The sequence below is a fragment of the Schistocerca nitens genome, unplaced genomic scaffold, assembly GCF_023898315.1.
Source record: "Schistocerca nitens isolate TAMUIC-IGC-003100 unplaced genomic scaffold, iqSchNite1.1 HiC_scaffold_468, whole genome shotgun sequence".
Lineage (NCBI taxonomy): Eukaryota > Metazoa > Arthropoda > Insecta > Orthoptera > Acrididae > Schistocerca > Schistocerca nitens.
In genome coordinates this window covers 7812399-7830315 of record NW_026046001.1, presented here as the reverse complement: position 1 = coordinate 7830315, position 17917 = coordinate 7812399, and the positions used below count along the sequence as shown (strand labels likewise).

Here is a 17917-nt window from a genome sequence, read left to right as displayed (position 1 = left end):
TCTGCGCAGCTGTTTCTGCGCAGCTGTACCTGCGCAGCTGTTCCTGCGCAGCTGTTCCTGCGCAGCTGTTCCTGCGCAGCTGTTCCTGCGCAGCTGTTCCTGCGCAGCTGTTCCTGCGCAGCTGTTCCTGCGCAGCTGTTCCTGCGCAGCTGTTTCTGCGCAGCTGTTCCTGCGCAGCTGTTCCTGCGCAGCTGTTCCTGCGCAGCTGTTTCTGCGCAGCCGTTTCTGCGCAGCCGCTTCTGCGCAGCCGCTTCTGCGCAGCCGCTTCTGCGCTGCCGCTTCTGCGCAGCCGCTTCTGCGCAGCCGCTTCTGCGCAGCCGCTTCTGCGCAGCCGCTTCTGCGCAGCCGCTTCTGCGCAGCCGCTTCTGCGCAGCCGCTTCTGCGCAGCCGCTTCTGCGCAGCCGCTTCTGCGCAGCCGCTTCTGCGCAGCCGCTTCTGCGCAGCCGTTTCTGCGCAGCCGTTTCTGCGCAGCCGTTTCTGCGCAGCCGTTTCTGCGCAGCCGCTTCTGCGCAGCCGCTTCTGCGCAGCCGCTTCTGCGCAGCCGCTTCTGCGCAGCCGCTTCTGCGCAGCCGCTTCTGCGCAGCCGCTTGTGCGCAGCCGCTTGTGCGCAGCCGCTTCTGCGCAGCCGCTTCTGCGCAGCCGCTTCTGCGCAGCCGCTTCTGCGCAGCTGTTCCTGCGCAGCCGCTTCTGCGCAGCTGTTTCTGATTTTCTGATGAGACTCCACTGCAACAGCATGGGTGACGAACTCCGTACGCGCGCGTGGTCTAGAGATCCTACCACGCGCGTACGGGATTCAACTTTACATGTTCAACTGCCCAAAAAACATTGAACATGGAGGTACGCTCCTGTAACCGGAGGCTATAGAGTGTTTCTGCGCCGCTGTTTCTGCGCCGCTGTTTCTGCGCAGCTGTTTCTGCGCAGCTGTTTCTGCGCAGCTGTTCCTGCGCAGCTGTTCCTGCGCAGCTGTTCCTGCGCAGCTGTTCCTGCGCAGCTGTTCCTGTGCAGCTGTTCCTGCGCAGCTGTTCCTGCGCAGCTGTTCCTGCGTAGCTGTTCCTGCGCAGCTGTTCCTGCGCAGCTGTTTCTGCGCAGCTGTTCCTGCGCAGCTGTTCCTGCGCAGCTGTTTCTGCGCAGCTGTTTCTGCGCAGCTGTTTCTGTGCAGCTGTTCCTGCGCAGCTGTTTCTGCGCAGCTGTTTCTGCGCAGCTGTTTCTGCGCAGCTGTTTCTGCGCAGCTGTTTCTGCGCAGCTGTATCTGCGCAGCTGTATCTGCGCAGCTGTTTCTGCGCAGCTGTTTCTGCGCAGCTGTATGTGCGCAGCTGTATCTGCGCAGCTGTATCTGCGCAGCTGTTGCTGCGCAGCTGTTTCTGCGCAGCTGTTTCTGCGCACTGTTTCTGCGCAGCTGTTTCTGCGCAGCTGTTTCTGCGCAGCTGTTTCTGCGCAGCTGCTTCTGCGCAGCTGTTTCTGCGCAGCTGCTTCTGCGCAGCTGTTTCTGCGCAGCTGTTTCTGCGCAGCTGTTTCTGCGCAGCCGTTTCTGCGCAGCCGTTTCTGCGCAGCCGTTTCTGCGCAGCCGTTTCTGCGCAGCCGTTTCTGCGCAGCCGTTTCTGCGCAGCCGTTTCTGCGCAGCCGTTTCTGCGCAGCCGTTTCTGCGCAGCCGTTTCTGCGCAGCCGTTTCTGCGCAGCCGTTTCTGCGCAGCCGTTTCTGCGCAGCCGTTTTTGCGCATACGTTTCTGCGCAGCCGTTTCTGCGCAGCCGTTTCTGCGCAGCCGTTACTGCGCAGCCGTTTCTGCGCAGCCGTTTCTGCGCAGCCGTTTCTGCGCAGCCGTTTCTGCGCAGCCGTTTCTGCGCAGCCGTTTCTGCGCAGCCGTATCTGCGCAGCCGTTTCTGCGCAGCCGCTTCTGCGCAGCCGCTTCTGCGCAGCCGCTTCTGCGCAGCCGCTTCTGCGCAGCCGCTTCTGCGCAGCCGCTTCTGCGCATTCGTTTCTGCGCAGCCGTTTCTGCGCAGCCGTTTCTGCGCAGCCGTATCAGCGCAGCCGTTTCTGCGCAGCCGTTTCTGCGCAGCCGTTTCTGCGCAGCCGTTTCTGCGCAGCCGTTTCTGCGCAGCTGTATCTGCGCAGCTGTATCTGCGCAGCTGTATCTGCGCAGCTGTTTCTGCGCAGCTGTTTCTGCGCAGCTGCTTCTGCGCAGCTGCTTCTGCGCAGCTGCTTCTGCGCAGCTGCTTCTGCGCAGCTGATTCTGCGCAGCTGCTTCTGCGCAGCTGCTTCTGCGCAGCCGTTTCTGCGCAGTCGTTTCTGCGCAGCCGTTTCTGCGCAGCCGTTTCTGCGCAGCCGTTTCTGCGCAGCCGTTCCTGCGCAGCCGTTTCTGCGCAGCCGTTTCTGCGCAGCCGTTTCTGCGCAGCCGCTTCTGCGCAGCCGCTTCTGCGCAGCCGCTTCTGCGCAGCCGCTTCTGCGCAGCCGCTTCTGCGCAGCCGCTTCTGCGCAGCCGCTTCTGCGCAGCCGCTTCTGCGCAGCCGCTTCTGCGCAGCCGCTTCTGCGCAGCCGCTTCTGCGCAGCCGCTTCTGCGCAGCCGCTACTGCGCAGCCGCTTCTGCGCAGCCGCTTCTGCGCAGCCGCTTCTGCGCAGCCGCTGCTGCGCAGCCGTTCCTGCGAAGCCGTTCCTGCGCAGCCGTTCCTGCGCAGCCGTTCCTGCGCATCCGTTCCTGCGCAGCCGTTCCTGCGCAGCCGTTCCTGCGCAGCCGTATCTGCGCAGCCGTTTCTGCGCAGCCGTTTCTGCGCAGCCGTTTCTGCGCAGCCGTTTCTGCGCAGCCGTTTCTGCGCAGCCGCTTCTGCGCAGCCGCTTCTGCGCAGCCGCTTCTGCGCAGCCGCTTCTGCGCAGCCGCTTCTGCGCAGCCGCTTCTGCGCAGCCGCTTCTGCGCAGCCGCTTCTGCGCAGCCGCTTCTGCGCAGCCGCTTCTGCGCAGCCGCTTCTGCGCAGCCGCTTCTGCGCAGCCGCTTCTGCGCAGCCGTTTCTGCGCAGCCGTTTCTGCGCAGCCGTTTCTGCGCAGCCGTTTCTGCGCAGCCGTTTCTGCGCAGCCGCTTCTGCGCAGCCGCTTCTGCGCAGCCGCTACTGCGCAGCCGCTACTGCGCAGCCGCTACTGCGCAGCCGCTTCTGCGCAGCCGCTTCTGCGCAGCCGCTTCTGCGCAGCCGCTTCTGCGCAGCCGCTTCTGCGCAGCCGCTTCTGCGCAGCCGCTTCTGCGCAGCCGCTTCTGCGCAGCCGCTTCTGCGCAGCCGCTTCTGCGCAGCCGCTTCTGCGCAGCCGCTTCTGCGCAGCCGCTTCTGCGCAGCCGCTTCTGCGCAGCCGCTTATGCGCAGCCGCTTATGCGCAGCTGTTCCTGCGCAGCTGTTCCTGCGCAGCCGTTTCTGCGCAGCCGCTTCTGCGCAGCTGTTTCTGATTTTCTGATGAGACTTCACTGCAACAGCATGGGTGACGAACTCCGTACGCGCGCGTGGTCTAGAGATCCTACCACGTGCGTACGGGATTCAACTTTACATGTTCAACTGCCCAAAAAACATTGAACATGGAGGTACGCTCCTGTAACCGGAGGCTATAGAGTGTTTCTGCGCCGCTGTTTCTGCGCCGCTGTTTCTGCGCCGCTGTTTCTGCGCCGCTGTTTCTGCGCAGCTGTTTCTGCAGCTGTTTCTGCGCAGCTGTTTCTGCGCAGCTGTTTCTGCGCAGCTGTTGCTGCGCAGCTGTTCCTGCGCAGCTGTTCCTGCGCAGCTGTTCCTGCGCAGCTGTTTCTGCGCAGCTGTTCCTGCGCAGCTGTTCCTGCGCAGCTGTTCCTGCGCAGCTGTTTCTGCGCAGCTGTTTCTGCGCAGCTGTTTCTGCGCAGCTGTTCCTGCGCAGCTGTTCCTGCGCAGCTGTTTCTGCGCAATTGTATCTGCGCAGCTGTTTCTGCGCAGCTGTATCTGCGCAGCTGTATCTGCGCAGCTGTATCTGCGCAGCCGTTTCTGCGCAGCCGTTTCTGCGCAGCCGTTTCTGCGCAGCCGTTTCTGCGCCGCCGTTTCTGCGCAGCCGTTTCTGCGCAGCCGTTTCTGCGCAGCCGTTTCTGCGCAGCCGTTTCTGCGCAGCCGTTTCTGCGCAGCCGTTTCTGCGCAGCCGTTTCTGCGCAGCCGTTTCTGCGCAGCCGCTTCTGCGCAGCCGCTTCTGCGCAGCCGCTTCTGCGCAGCCGCTTCTGCGCAGCCGCTTCTGCGCAGCCGCTTCTGCGCAGCCGTTTCCGCGCAGCCGCTTCCGCGCAGCCGCTTCCGCGCAGCCGCTTCTGCGCAGCCGCTTCTGCGCAGCCGCTTCTGCGCAGCCGCTTCTGCGCAGCCGCTTCTGCGCAGCTGTTTCTGCGCAGCTGTTTCTGCGCAGCTGTTTCTGCGCAGCTGTTTCTGCGCAGCTGCTTCTGCGCAGCTGCTTCTGCGCAGCTGCTGCTGCGCAGCCGTTTCTGCGCAGCCGTTTCTGCGCAGCCGTTTCTGCGCAGCCGCTTCTGCGCAGCCGCTTCTGCGCAGCCGCTTCTGCGCAGCCGCTTCTGCGCAGCCGCTTCTGCGCAGCCGCTTCTGCGCAGCCGCTTCTGCGCAGCCGCTTCTGCGCAGCCGCTTCTGCGCAGCCGCTTCTGCGCAGCCGCTTCTGCGCAGCCGCTTCTGCGCAGCCGCTTGTGCGCAGCCGCTACTGCGCAGCCGCTTCTGCGCAGCCGCTTCTGCGCAGCCGCTTCTGCGCAGCCGTTTCTGCGCAGCCGTATCTGCGCAGCCGTTTCTGCGCAGCCGTTTCTTCGCAGCCGTTTCTGCGCAGCCGTTACTGCGCAGCCGTTTCTGCGCAGCCGTTTCTGCGCAGCCGCTTCTGCGCAGCCGCTTCTGCGCAGCCGCTTCTGCGCAGCCGCTTCTGCGCAGCCGCTTCTGCGCAGCCGCTTCTGCGCAGCCGCTTCTGCGCAGCCGCTTCTGCGCAGCCGTTTCTGCGCAGCCGTTTCTGCGCAGCCGTTTCTGCGCAGCCGCTTCTGCGCAGCCGCTTCTGCGCAGCCGCTTCTGCGCAGCCGCTTCTGCGCAGCCGCTTCTGCGCAGCCGCTTCTGCGCAGCCGCTTCTGCGCAGCTGTTCCTGCGCAGCCGCTTCTGCGCAGCTGTTTCTGATTTTCTGATGAGACTTCACTGCAACAGCATGGGTGACGAACTCCGTACGCGCGCGTGGTCTAGAGATCCTACCACGCGCGTACGGGATTCAACTTTACATGTTCAACTGCCCAAAAAACATTGAACATGGAGGTACGCTCCTGTAACCGGAGGCTATAGAGTGTTTCTGCGCCGCTGTTTCTGCGCCGCTGTTTCTGCGCAGCTGTTTCTGCGCAGCTGTTTCTGCGCAGCTGTTCCTGCGCAGCTGTTCCTGCGCAGCTGTTCCTGCGCAGCTGTTCCTGCGCAGCTGTTCCTGCGCAGCTGTTCCTGCGCAGCTGTTCCTGCGTAGCTGTTCCTGCGCAGCTGTTCCTGCGCAGCTGTTCCTGCGCAGCTGTTTCTGCGCAGCTGTTCCTGCGCAGCTGTTCCTGCGCAGCTGTTTCTGCGCAGCTGTTTCTGCGCAGCTGTTTCTGAGCAGCTGTTCCTGCGCAGCTGTTCCTGCGCAGCTGTTTCTGCGCAGCTGTTTCTGCGCAGCTGTTTCTGCGCAGCTGTTTCTGCGCAGCTGTATCTGCGCAGCTGTATCTGCGCAGCTGTTTCTGCGCAGCTGTTTCTGCGCAGCTGTATCTGCGCAGCTGTATCTGCGCAGCTGTATCTGCGCAGCTGTTTCTGCGCAGCTGTTTCTGCGCAGCTGTTTCTGCGCACTGTTTCTGCGCAGCTGTTTCTGCGCAGCTGTTTCTGCGCAGCTGTTTCTGCGCAGCCGTTTCTGCGCAGCCGTTTCTGCGCAGCCGTTTCTGCGCAGCCGTTTCTGCGCAGCCGTTTCTGCGCAGCCGTTTCTGCGCAGCCGTTTCTGTGCAGCCGTTTCTGCGCAGCCGTTTCTGCGCAGCCGTTTCTGCGCAGCCGTTTCTGCGCAGCCGTTTCTGCGCAGCCGTTTCTGCGCAGCCGTTTCTGCGCATACGTTTCTGCGCAGCCGTTTCTGCGCAGCCGTTTCTGCGCAGCCGTTTCTGCGCAGCCGTTTCTGCGCAGCCGTTTCTGCGCAGCCGTTTCTGCGCAGCCGTATCTGCGCAGCCGTTTCTGCGCAGCCGCTTCTGCGCAGCCGCTTCTGCGCAGCCGCTTCTGCGCAGCCACTTCTGCGCAGCCGCTTCTGCGCAGCCGTTTCTGCGCAGCCGTTTCTGCGCAGCCGTTTCTGCGCAGCCGTATCAGCGCAGCCGTTTCTGCGCAGCCGTTTCTGCGCAGCCGTTTCTGCGCAGCTGTATCTGCGCAGCTGTATCTGCGCAGCTGCTTCTGCGCAGCTGTTTCTGCGCAGCTGCTTCTGCGCAGCTGCTTCTGCGCAGCTGCTTCTGCGCAGCTGATTCTGCGCAGCTGATTCTGCGCAGCTGCTTCTGCGCAGCCGCTTCTGCGCAGCCGTTTCTGCGCAGTCGTTTCTGCGCAGCCGCTTCTGCGCAGCCGCTTCTGCGCAGCCGCTTCTGCGCAGCCGCTTCTGCGCAGCCGCTTCTGCGCAGCCGCTTCTGCGCAGCCGCTTCTGCGCAGCCGCTTCTGCGCAGCTGTTCCTGCGCAGCCGCTTCTGCGCAGCTGTTTCTGATTTTCTGATGAGACTCCACTGCAACAGCATGGGTGACGAACTCCGTACGCGCGCGTGGTCTAGAGATCCTACCACGCGCGTACGGGATTCAACTTTACATGTTCAACTGCCCAAAAAACATTGAACATGGAGGTACGCTCCTGTAACCGGAGGCTATAGAGTGTTTCTGCGCCGCTGTTTCTGCGCCGCTGTTTCTGCGCAGCTGTTTCTGCGCAGCTGTTTCTGCGCAGCTGTTCCTGCGCAGCTGTTCCTGCGCAGCTGTTCCTGCGCAGCTGTTCCTGCGCAGCTGTTCCTGCGCAGCTGTTCCTGCGCAGCTGTTCCTGCGTAGCTGTTCCTGCGCAGCTGTTCCTGCGCAGCTGTTTCTGCGCAGCTGTTCCTGCGCAGCTGTTCCTGCGCAGCTGTTTCTGCGCAGCTGTTTCTGCGCAGCTGTTTCTGTGCAGCTGTTCCTGCGCAGCTGTTTCTGCGCAGCTGTTTCTGCGCAGCTGTTTCTGCGCAGCTGTTTCTGCGCAGCTGTTTCTGCGCAGCTGTATCTGCGCAGCTGTATCTGCGCAGCTGTTTCTGCGCAGCTGTTTCTGCGCAGCTGTATCTGCGCAGCTGTATCTGCGCAGCTGTATCTGCGCAGCTGTTTCTGCGCAGCTGTTTCTGCGCAGCTGTTTCTGCGCAGCTGTTTCTGCGCAGCTGTTTCTGCGCAGCTGCTTCTGCGCAGCTGTTTCTGCGCAGCTGCTTCTGCGCAGCTGTTTCTGCGCAGCTGTTTCTGCGCAGCTGTTTCTGCGCAGCCGTTTCTGCGCAGCCGTTTCTGCGCAGCCGTTTCTGCGCAGCCGTTTCTGCGCAGCCGTTTCTGCGCAGCCGTTTCTGCGCAGCCGTTTCTGCGCAGCCGTTTCTGCGCAGCCGTTTCTGCGCAGCCGTTTCTGCGCAGCCGTTTCTGCGCAGCCGTTTCTGCGCAGCCGTTTCTGCGCAGCCGTTTCTGCGCAGCCGTTTTTGCGCATACGTTTCTGCGCAGCCGTTTCTGCGCAGCCGTTTCTGCGCAGCCGTTACTGCGCAGCCGTTTCTGCGCAGCCGTTTCTGCGCAGCCGTTTCTGCGCAGCCGTTTCTGCGCAGCCGTATCAGCGCAGCCGTTTCTGCGCAGCCGTTTCTGCGCAGCCGTATCTGCGCAGCCGTATCTGCGCAGCTGTATCTGCGCAGCTGCTTCTGCGCAGCTGCTTCTGCGCAGCTGCTTCTGCGCAGCTGCTTCTGCGCAGCTGCTTCTGCGCAGCTGCTTCTGCGCAGCTGATTCTGCGCAGCTGCTTCTGCGCAGCTGCTTCTGCGCAGCCGTTTCTGCGCAGCCGTTTCTGCGCAGCCGTTTCTGCGCAGCCGTTTCTGCGCAGCCGTTTCTGCGCAGCCGTTTCTGCGCAGCCGTTTCTGCGCAGCCGTTCCTGCGCAGCCGTTTCTGCGCAGCCGTTTCTGCGCAGCCGTTTCTGCGCAGCCGCTTCTGCGCAGCCGCTTCTGCGCAGCCGCTTCTGCGCAGCCGCTTCTGCGCAGCCGCTTCTGCGCAGCCGCTTCTGCGCAGCCGCTTCTGCGCAGCCGCTTCTGCGCAGCCGCCTCTGCGCAGCCGCTTCTGCGCAGCCGCTTCTGCGCAGCCGCTACTGCGCAGCCGCTTCTGCGCAGCCGCTTCTGCGCAGCCGCTTCTGCGCAGCCGCTGCTGCGCAGCCGTTCCTGCGAAGCCGTTCCTGCGCAGCCGTTCCTGCGCAGCCGTTCCTGCGCAGCCGTTCCTGCGCAGCCGTTCCTGCGCAGCCGTTCCTGCGCAGCCGTATCTGCGCAGCCGTTTCTGCGCAGCCGTTTCTGCGCAGCCGTTTCTGCGCAGCCGGTTCTGCGCAGCCGCTTCTGCGCAGCCGCTTCTGCGCAGCCGCTTCTGCGCAGCCGCTTCTGCGCAGCCGCTTCTGCGCAGCCGCTTCTGCGCAGCCGCTTCTGCGCAGCCGCTTCTGCGCAGCCGCTTCTGCGCAGCCGCTTCTGCGCAGCCGCTTCTGCGCAGCCGTTTCTGCGCAGCCGTTTCTGCGCAGCGGTTTCTGCGCAGCCGTTTCTGCGCAGCCGTTTCTGCGCAGCCGCTTCTGCGCAGCCGCTTCTGCGCAGCCGCTTCTGCGCAGCCGCTACTGCGCAGCCGCTACTGCGCAGCCGCTACTGCGCAGCCGCTTCTGCGCAGCCGCTTCTGCGCAGCCGCTTCTGCGCAGCCGCTTCTGCGCAGCCGCTTCTGCGCAGCCGCTTCTGCGCAGCCGCTTCTGCGCAGCCGCTTCTGCGCAGCCGCTTCTGCGCAGCCGCTTCTGCGCAGCCGCTTATGCGCTGCCGCTTATGCGCAGCTGTTCCTGCGCAGCTGTTCCTGCGCAGCCGTTTCTGCGCAGCCGCTTCTGCGCAGCTGTTTCTGATTTTCTGATGAGACTTCACTGCAACAGCATGGGTGACGAACTCCGTACGCGCGCGTGGTCTAGAGATCCTACCACGTGCGTACGGGATTCAACTTTACATGTTCAACTGCCCAAAAAACATTGAACATGGAGGTACGCTCCTGTAACCGGAGGCTATAGAGTGTTTCTGCGCCGCTGTATCTGCGCCGCTGTTTCTGCGCCGCTGTTTCTGCGCAGCTGTTTCTGCAGCTGTTTCTGCGCAGCTGTTTCTGCGCAGCTGTTTCTGCGCAGCTGTTGCTGCGCAGCTGTTCCTGCGCAGCTGTTCCTGCGCAGCTGTTCCTGCGCAGCTGTTTCTGCGCAGCTGTTCCTGCGCAGCTGTTCCTGCGCAGCTGTTCCTGCGCAGCTGTTCCTGCGCAGCTGTTTCTGCGCAGCTGTTTCTGCGCAGCTGTTTCTGCGCAGCTGTTCCTGCGCAGCTGTTCCTGCGCAGCTGTTTCTGCGCAGCTGTTTCTGCGCAGCTGTTCCTGCGCAGCTGTTTCTGCGCAGCTGTTTCTGCGCAGCTGTTTCTGCGCAGCTGTTTCTGCGCAGCTGTTTCTGCGCAGCTGTTTCTGCGCAGCTGTATCTGCGCAGCTGTTTCTGCGCAGCTGTATCTGCGCAGCTGTATCTGCGCAGCTGTATCTGCGCAGCTGTATCTGCGCAGCTGTTTCTGCGCAGCTGTTTCTGCGCAGCTGTTTCTGCGCCCTGTTTCTGCGCAGCTGTTTCTGCGCAGCTGTTTCTGCGCAGCTGTTTCTGCGCAGCTGCTTCTGCGCAGCTGCTTCTGCGCAGCTGTTTCTGCGCAGCTGTTTCTGCGCAGCTGTTTCTGCGCAGCCGTTTCTGCGCAGCCGTTTCTGCGCAGCCGTTTCTGCGCAGCCGTTTCTGCGCAGCCGTTTCTGCGCAGCCGTTTCTGCGCAGCCGTTTCTGCGCAGCCGTTTCTGCGCAGCCGTTTCTGCGCAGCCGTTTCTGCGCAGCCGTTTCTGCGCAGCCGTTTCTGCGCAGCCGTTTCTGCGCAGCCGTTTCTGCGCAGCCGTTTCTGCGCAGCCGTTTTTGCGCATACGTTTCTGCGCAGCCGTTTCTGCGCAGCCGTTTCTGCGCAGCCGTTACTGCGCAGCCTTTTCTGCGCAGCCGTTTCTGCGCAGCCGTTTCTGCGCAGCCGTTTCTGCGCAGCCGTATCAGCGCAGCCGTTTCTGCGCAGCCGTTTCTGCGCAGCCGTATCTGCGCAGCTGTATCTGCGCAGCTGTATCTGCGCAGCTGTTTCTGCGCAGCTGCTTCTGCGCAGCTGCTTCTGCGCAGCTGCTTCTGCGCAGCTGCTTCTGCGCAGCTGCTTCTGCGCAGCTGATTCTGCGCAGCTGCTTCTGCGCAGCTGCTTCTGCGCAGCTGTTTCTGCGCAGTCGTTTCTGCGCAGCCGTTTCTGCGCAGCCGTTTCTGCGCAGCCGTTTCTGCGCAGCCGTTTCTGCGCAGCCGTTTCTGCGCAGCCGTTCCTGCGCAGCCGTTTCTGCGCAGCCGTTTCTGCGCAGCCGTTTCTGCGCAGCCGCTTCTGCGCAGCCGCTTCTGCGCAGCCGCTTCTGCGCAGCCGCTTCTGCGCAGCCGCTTCTGCGCAGCCGCTTCTGCGCAGCCGCTTCTGCGCAGCCGCTTCTGCGCAGCCGCCTCTGCGCAGCCGCTTCTGCGCAGCCGCTTCTGCGCAGCCGCTACTGCGCAGCCGCTTCTGCGCAGCCGCTTCTGCGCAGCCGCTTCTGCGCAGCCGCTGCTGCGCAGCCGTTCCTGCGAAGCCGTTCCTGCGCAGCCGTTCCTGCGCAGCCGTTCCTGCGCAGCCGTTCCTGCGCAGCCGTTCCTGCGCAGCCGTATCTGCGCAGCCGTTTCTGCGCAGCCGTTTCTGCGCAGCCGTTTCTGCGCAGCCGGTTCTGCGCAGCCGCTTCTGCGCAGCCGCTTCTGCGCAGCCGCTTCTGCGCAGCCGCTTCTGCGCAGCCGCTTCTGCGCAGCCGCTTCTGCGCAGCCGCTTCTGCGCAGCCGCTTCTGCGCAGCCGCTTCTGCGCAGCCGCTTCTGCGCAGCCGCTTCTGCGCAGCCGTTTCTGCGCAGCCGTTTCTGCGCAGCGGTTTCTGCGCAGCCGTTTCTGCGCAGCCGTTTCTGCGCAGCCGTTTCTGCGCAGCCGCTTCTGCGCAGCCGCTTCTGCGCAGCCGCTACTGCGCAGCCGCTACTGCGCAGCCGCTACTGCGCAGCCGCTTCTGCGCAGCCGCTTCTGCGCAGCCGCTTCTGCGCAGCCGCTTCTGCGCAGCCGCTTCTGCGCAGCCGCTTCTGCGCAGCCGCTTCTGCGCAGCCGCTTCTGCGCAGCCGCTTCTGCGCAGCCGCTTCTGCGCAGCCGCTTCTGCGCAGCCGCTTCTGCGCAGCCGCTTATGCGCTGCCGCTTATGCGCAGCTGTTCCTGCGCAGCTGTTCCTGCGCAGCCGTTTCTGCGCAGCCGCTTCTGCGCAGCTGTTTCTGATTTTCTGATGAGACTTCACTGCAACAGCATGGGTGACGAACTCCGTACGCGCGCGTGGTCTAGAGATCCTACCACGTGCGTACGGGATTCAACTTTACATGTTCAACTGCCCAAAAAACATTGAACATGGAGGTACGCTCCTGTAACCGGAGGCTATAGAGTGTTTCTGCGCCGCTGTATCTGCGCCGCTGTTTCTGCGCCGCTGTTTCTGCGCAGCTGTTTCTGCAGCTGTTTCTGCGCAGCTGTTTCTGCGCAGCTGTTTCTGCGCAGCTGTTGCTGCGCAGCTGTTCCTGCGCAGCTGTTCCTGCGCAGCTGTTCCTGCGCAGCTGTTTCTGCGCAGCTGTTCCTGCGCAGCTGTTCCTGCGCAGCTGTTCCTGCGCAGCTGTTCCTGCGCAGCTGTTCCTGCGCAGCTGTTTCTGCGCAGCTGTTTCTGCGCAGCTGTTCCTGCGCAGCTGTTCCTGCGCAGCTGTTTCTGCGCAGCTGTTTCTGCGCAGCTGTTCCTGCGCAGCTGTTTCTGCGCAGCTGTTTCTGCGCAGCTGTTTCTGCGCAGCTGTTTCTGCGCAGCTGTTTCTGCGCAGCTGTTTCTGCGCAGCTGTATCTGCGCAGCTGTTTCTGCGCAGCTGTATCTGCGCAGCTGTATCTGCGCAGCTGTATCTGCGCAGCTGTATCTGCGCAGCTGTTTCTGCGCAGCTGTTTCTGCGCAGCTGTTTCTGCGCCCTGTTTCTGCGCAGCTGTTTCTGCGCAGCTGTTTCTGCGCAGCTGTTTCTGCGCAGCTGCTTCTGCGCAGCTGCTTCTGCGCAGCTGTTTCTGCGCAGCTGTTTCTGCGCAGCTGTTTCTGCGCAGCTGTTTCTGCGCAGCTGTTTCTGCGCAGCTGTTTCTGCGCAGCCGTTTCTGCGCAGCCGTTTCTGCGCAGCCGTTTCTGCGCAGCCGTTTCTGCGCAGCCGTTTCTGCGCAGCCGTTTCTGCGCAGCCGTTTCTGCGCAGCCGTTTCTGCGCAGCCGTTTCTGCGCAGCCGTTTCTGCGCAGCCGTTTCTGCGCAGCCGTTTCTGCGCAGCCGTTTCTGCGCAGCCGTTTCTGGGCAGCCGTTTCTGCGCAGCCGTTTCTGCGCAGCCGTTTCTGCGCAGCCGCTTCTGCGCAGCCGCTTCTGCGCAGCCGCTTCTGCGCAGCCGCTTCTGCGCAGCCGCTTCCGCGCAGCCGTTTCCGCGCAGCCGCTTCCGCGCAGCCGCTTCCGCGCAGCCGCTTCCGCGCAGCCGCTTCCGCGCAGCCGCTTCTGCGCAGCCGCTTCTGCGCAGCCGCTTCTGCGCAGCCGCTTCTGCGCAGCTGTTTCTGCGCAGCTGTTTCTGCGCAGCTGTTTCTGCGCAGCTGCATCTGCGCAGCTGTTTCTGCGCAGCTGCTTCTGCGCAGCTGCTGCTGCGCAGCCGTTTCTGCGCAGCCGTTTCTGCGCAGCCGTTTCTGCGCAGCCGCTTCTGCGCAGCCGCTTCTGCGCAGCCGCTTCTGCGCAGCCGCTTCTGCGCAGCCGCTTCTGCGCAGCCGCTTCTGCGCAGCCGCTTCTGCGCAGCCGCTTCTGCGCAGCCGCTTCTGCGCAGCCGCTTCTGCGCAGCCGCTTCTGCGCAGCCGCTTCTGCGCAGCCGCTTCTGCGCAGCCGCTTTTGCGCAGCCGCTTCTGCGCAGCCGCTTCTGCGCAGCCGCTTCTGCGCAGCCGCTTCTGCGCAGCCGTTTCTGCGCAGCCGTATCTGCGCAGCCGTTTCTGCGCAGCCGTTTCTGCGCAGCCGTTTCTGCGCAGCCGTTACTGCGCAGCCGTTTCTGCGCAGCCGTTTCTGCGCAGCCGCTTCTGCGCAGCCGCTTCTGCGCAGCCGCTTCTGCGCAGCCGCTTCTGCGCAGCCGCTTCTGCGCAGCCGCTTCTGCGCAGCCGCTTCTGCGCAGCCGCTTCTGCGCAGCCGTTTCTGCGCAGCCGTTTCTGCGCAGCCGCTTCTGCGCAGCCGTTTCTGCGCAGCCGTTTCTGCGCAGCCGTTTCTGCGCAGCCGTTTCTGCGCAGCCGTTTCTGCGCAGCCGTTTCTGCGCAGCCGTTTCTGCGCATACGTTTCTGCGCAGCCGTTTCTGCGCAGCCGTTTCTGCGCAGCCGTTACTGCGCAGCCGTTTCTGCGCAGCCGTTTCTGCGCAGCCGTTTCTGCGCAGCCGTTTCTGCGCAGCCGTATCTGCGCAGCCGTTTCTGCGCAGCCGCTTCTGCGCAGCCGCTTCTGCGCAGCCGCTTCTGCGCAGCCGCTTCTGCGCAGCCGTTTCTGCGCAGCCGTTTCTGCGCAGCCGTTTCTGCGCAGCCGTATCAGCGCAGCCGTTTCTGCGCAGCCGTTTCTGCGCAGCCGTTTCTGCGCAGCCGTTTCTGCGCAGCCGTTTCTGCGCAGCCGCTTCTGCGCAGCCGCTTCTGCGCAGCCGCTTCTGCGCAGCCGCTTCTGCGCAGCTGCTTCTGCGCAGCTGATTCTGCGCAGCCGATTCTGCGCAGCCGCTTCTGCGCAGCCGCTTCTGCGCAGCCGTTTCTGCGCAGCCGTTTCTGCGCAGCCGTTTCTGCGCAGCCGTTTCTGCGCAGCCGTTTCTGCGCAGCCGTTTCTGCGCAGCCGTTTCTGCGCAGCCGTTTCTGCGCAGCCGTCTTCTGCGCAGCCGTTCCTGCGCAGCCGTTCCTGCGCAGCCGCTTCTGCGCAGCCGCTTCTGCGCAGCCGCTTCTGCGCAGCCGCTTCTGCGCAGCCGCTTCTGCGCAGCCGCTTCTGCGCAGCCGCTTCTGCGCAGCCGCTTCTGCGCAGCCGCTTCTGCGCAGCCGCTTCTGCGCAGCCGCTTCTGCGCAGCCGCTTCTGCGCAGCCGCTTCTGCGCAGCCGCTTCTGCGCAGCCGCTTCTGCGCAGCCGCTTCTGCGCAGCCGCTTCTGCGCAGCCGCTTCTGCGCAGCCGCTTCTGCGCAGCCGTTCCTGCGAAGCCGTTCCTGCGCAGCCGTTCCTGCGCAGCCGTTCCTGCGCAGCCGTTCCTGCGCAGCCGTTCCTGCGCAGCCGTTCCTGCGCAGCCGTTCCTGCGCAGCCGTTCCTGCGCAGCCGTTTCTGCGCAGCCGTATCTGCGCATCCGTTTCTGCGCAGCCGCTTCTGCGCAGCCGTTTCTGCGCAGCCGTTTCTGCGCAGCCGTTTCTGCGCAGCCGCTTCTGCGCAGCCGCTTCTGCGCAGCCGCTTCTGCGCAGCCGCTTCTGCGCAGCCCTTCTGCGCAGCCGCTTCTGCGCAGCCGCTTCTGCGCAGCCGCTTCTGCGCAGCCGCTTCTGCGCAGCCGCTTCTGCGCAGCCGCTTCTGCGCAGCCGCTTCTGCGCAGCCGCTTATGCGCAGCTGTTCCTGCGCAGCTGTTCCTGCGCAGCCGTTTCTGCGAAGCCGTTTCTGCGCAGCCGCTTCTGCGCAGCCGCTTCTGCGCAGCTGTTTCTGATTTTCTGATGAGATTTCACTGCAACAGCATGGGTGACGAACTCCGTACGCGCGCGTGGTCTAGAGATCCTACCACGTGCGTACGGGATTCAACTTTACATGTTCAACTGCCCAAAAAACATTGAACATGGAGGTACGCTCCTGTAACCGGAGGCTATAGAGTGTTTCTGCGCCGCTGTTTCTGCGCCGCTGTTTCTGCGCCGCTGTTTCTGCGCAGCTGTTTCTGCGCAGCTGTTTCTGCGCAGCTGTTTCTGCGCAGCTGTTTCTGCGCAGCTGTTGCTGCGCAGCTGTTCCTGCGCAGCTGTTCCTGCGCAGCTGTTCCTGTGCAGCTGTTTCTGCGCAGCTGTTCCTGCGCAGCTGTTCCTGCGCAGCTGTTCCTGCGCAGCTGTTCCTGCGCAGCTGTTTCTGCGCAGCTGTTTCTGCGCAGCTGTTTCTGCGCAGCTGTTCCTGCGCAGCTGTTCCTGCGCAGCTGTTTCTGCGCAGCTGTTTCTGCGCAGCTGTTCCTGCGCAGCTGTTTCTGCGCAGCTGTTTCTGCGCAGCTGTTTCTGCGCAGCTGTTTCTGCGCAGCTGTTTCTGCGCAGCTGTATCTGCGCAGCTGTTTCTGCGCAGCTGTATCTGCGCAGCTGTATCTGCGCAGCTGTATCTGCGCAGCTGTATCTGCGCAGCTGTTTCTGCGCAGCTGTTTCTGCGCACTGTTTCTGCGCAGCTGTTTCTGCGCAGCTGTTTCTGCGCAGCTGTTTCTGCGCAGCTGCTTCTGCGCAGCTGCTTCTGCGCAGCTGTTTCTGCGCAGCTGTTTCTGCGCAGCTGTTTCTGCGCAGCTGTTTCTGCGCAGCTGTCTCTGCGCAGCCGTTTCTGCGCAGCCGTTTCTGCGCTGCCGTTTCTGCGCAGCCGTTTCTGCGCAGCCGTTTCTGCGCAGCCGTTTCTGCGCAGCCGTTTCTGCGCAGCCGTTTCTGCGCAGCCGTTTCTGCGCAGCCGTTTCTGCGCATACGTTTCTGCGCAGCCGTTTCTGCGCAGCCGTTTCTGCGCAGCCGTTTCTGCGCAGCCGTTTCGGCGCAGCCGTTTCCGCGCAGCCGTTTCCGCGCAGCCGCTTCCGCGCAGCCGCTTCCGCGCAGCCGCTTCCGCGCAGCCGCTTCCGCGCAGCCGCTTCCGCGCAGCTGCTTCCGCGCAGCCGCTTCCGCGCAGCCGCTTCCGCGCAGCCGCTTCCGCGCAGCCGCTTCTGCGCAGCCGCTTCTGCGCAGCTGTTTCTAATTTTCTGATGAGACTTCACTGCAACAGCATGGGTGACGAACTCCGTACGCGCGCGTGGTCTAGAGATCCTACCACGCGCGTACGGGATTCAACTTTACATGTTCAACTGCCCAAAAAACATTGAACATGGAGGTACGCTCCTGTAACCGGAGGCTATAGAGTGTTTCTGCGCCGCTGTTTCTGCGCCGCTGTTTCTGCGCCGCTGTTTCTGCGCAGCTGTTTCTGCGCAGCTGTTTCTGCGCAACTGTTCCTGCGCACCTGTTCCTGCGCAGCTGTTCCTGCGCAGCTGTTCCTGCGCACCTGTTCCTGCGCAGCTGTTCCTGCGCAGCTGTTCCTGCGCAGCTGTTCCCGCGCACCTGTTCCCGCGCACCTGTTCCCGCGCACCTGTTCCCGCGCAGCCGTTCCCTCGCAGCCGTTTCCGCGCAGCCGTTTCCGCGCAGCCGTTTCCGCGCAGCCGCTTCCGCGCAGCCGCTTCCGCGCAGCCGCTTCCGCGCAGCCGCTTCTGCGCAGCCGCTTCTGCGCAGCCGCTTCTGCGCAGCCGTCTCCGCGCAGCTGTTTCTGATTTTCTGATGAGACTTCACTGCAACAGCATGGGTGACGAACTCCGTACGCGCCCGTGGTCTAGAGATCCTACCACGCGCGTACGGGATTCAACTTTACATGTTCAACTGCCCAAAAAACATTGAACATGGAGGTACGCTCCTGTAACCGGAGGCTATAGAGTGTTTCTGCGCCGCTGTTTCTGCGCCGCTGTTTCTGCGCCGCTGTTTCTGCGCCGCTGTTTCTGCGCAGCTGTTTCTGCGCAGCTGTTTCTGCGCAGCTGTTTCTGCGCAGCTGTTTCTGCGCAGCTGTTTCTGCGCAGCTGTTTCTGCGCAGCTGTTTCTGCGCATCTGCTTATGCGCAGCTGTTTCTGCACAGCTGTTTCCGCGCAGCTGTTTCCGCGCAGCTGTTTCCGCGCAGCTGTTTCCGCGCAGCTGTTTCCGCGCAGCTGTTTCTGCGCAGCTGTTTCTGCGCAGCTGTTTCTGCGCAGCTGTTTCTGCGCAGCTGTTTCTGCGCAGCTGTTTCTGCGCAGCTGTTTCTGCGCAGCTGTTTCTGCGCAGCTGTTCCTGCGCAGCTGTTTCTGCGCGGCCGTTTCTGCGCGGCCGTTTCTGCGCAGCCGCTTCTGCGCAGCCGCTTCCGCGCAGCCGCTTCCGCGCAGCCGCTTCCGCGCAGCCGCTTCCGCGCAGCCGCTTCTGCGCAGCCGTTTCTGCGCAGCCGTATCTGCGCAGCCGTTTCTGCGCAGCCGTTTCTGCGCAGCCGTTTCTGCGCAGCCGTTACTGCGCAGCCGTTTCTGCGCAGCCGTTTCTGCGCAGTTGCTTCTGCGCAGCCGCTTCTGCGCAGCCGCTTCTGCGCAGCCGCTTCTGCGCAGCCGCTTCTGCGCAGCCGCTTCTGCGCAGCCGCTTCTGCGCAGCCGCTTCTGCGCAGCCGCTTCTGCGCAGCCGTTTCTGCGCAGCCGTTTCTGCGCAGCCGCTTCTGCGCAGCCGTTTCTGCGCAGCCGTTTCTGCGCAGCCGTTTCTGCGCAGCCGTTTCTGCGCAGCCGTTTCTGCGCAGCCGTTTCTGCGCAGCCGTTTCTGCGCAGCCCGTTTCTGCGCATACGTTTCTGCGCAGCCGTTTCT

The 17917-nt window shown here is 63.7% G+C and overlaps 2 protein-coding genes across 2 annotated transcripts; both read right to left on the bottom strand.

Annotated features, from left to right (window-relative positions):
- Nucleotides 1–858: 858 nt before the first annotated feature.
- Nucleotides 859–6715, bottom strand: LOC126232330 (trichohyalin-like). Its single transcript, XM_049942608.1, has 4 exons — nucleotides 5278–6715; nucleotides 3559–5120; nucleotides 3112–3390; nucleotides 859–3012 (listed from the first exon to the last, which is right to left on the bottom strand). The coding sequence occupies exons 1-4, from the start codon at nucleotides 6713–6715 to the stop codon at nucleotides 859–861; spliced, it is 5433 nt and encodes a 1810-aa protein (XP_049798565.1).
- Nucleotides 6716–6779: 64 nt separating this feature from the next.
- On the bottom strand, nucleotides 6780–17895 carry LOC126232328 (uncharacterized). The gene is made up of 8 exons (XM_049942607.1): nucleotides 16997–17895; nucleotides 16361–16892; nucleotides 15152–16244; nucleotides 11671–14941; nucleotides 11290–11470; nucleotides 9218–11176; nucleotides 8827–8979; nucleotides 6780–8741 (listed from the first exon to the last, which is right to left on the bottom strand). The coding sequence occupies exons 1-8, from the start codon at nucleotides 17893–17895 to the stop codon at nucleotides 6780–6782; spliced, it is 10050 nt and encodes a 3349-aa protein (XP_049798564.1).
- Nucleotides 17896–17917: the final 22 nt, after the last annotated feature.

Bases quoted from the DNA above. Each gene is read 5' to 3' on its own strand.
- LOC126232328 (XM_049942607.1), bottom strand. From the start codon at position 17,895: ATGCGCAGAAACGGGCTGCGCAGAAACGGCTGCGCAGAAACGGCTGCG. The intron at 16,245-16,360 runs GTAAAGTTGAAT...ACAGCTGCGCAG, and splicing joins TTTTTTGGGCAGTTGAACAT to AAGCGGCTGCGCAGAAGCGG. The intron at 14,942-15,151 runs GTACCTCCATGT...ACGGCTGCGCAG, and splicing joins TAGCCTCCGGTTACAGGAGC to GAACAGCTGCGCAGGAACAG.
- LOC126232330 (XM_049942608.1), bottom strand. From the start codon at position 6,715: ATGCTGTTGCAGTGGAGTCTCATCAGAAAATCAGAAACAGCTGCGCAG. The intron at 3,391-3,558 runs GTACCTCCATGT...GCGGCTGCGCAG, and splicing joins TAGCCTCCGGTTACAGGAGC to AAACGGCTGCGCAGGAACAG. The intron at 3,013-3,111 runs GTAGCGGCTGCG...ACGGCTGCGCAG, and splicing joins TGCGCAGTAGCGGCTGCGCA to AAACGGCTGCGCAGAAACGG.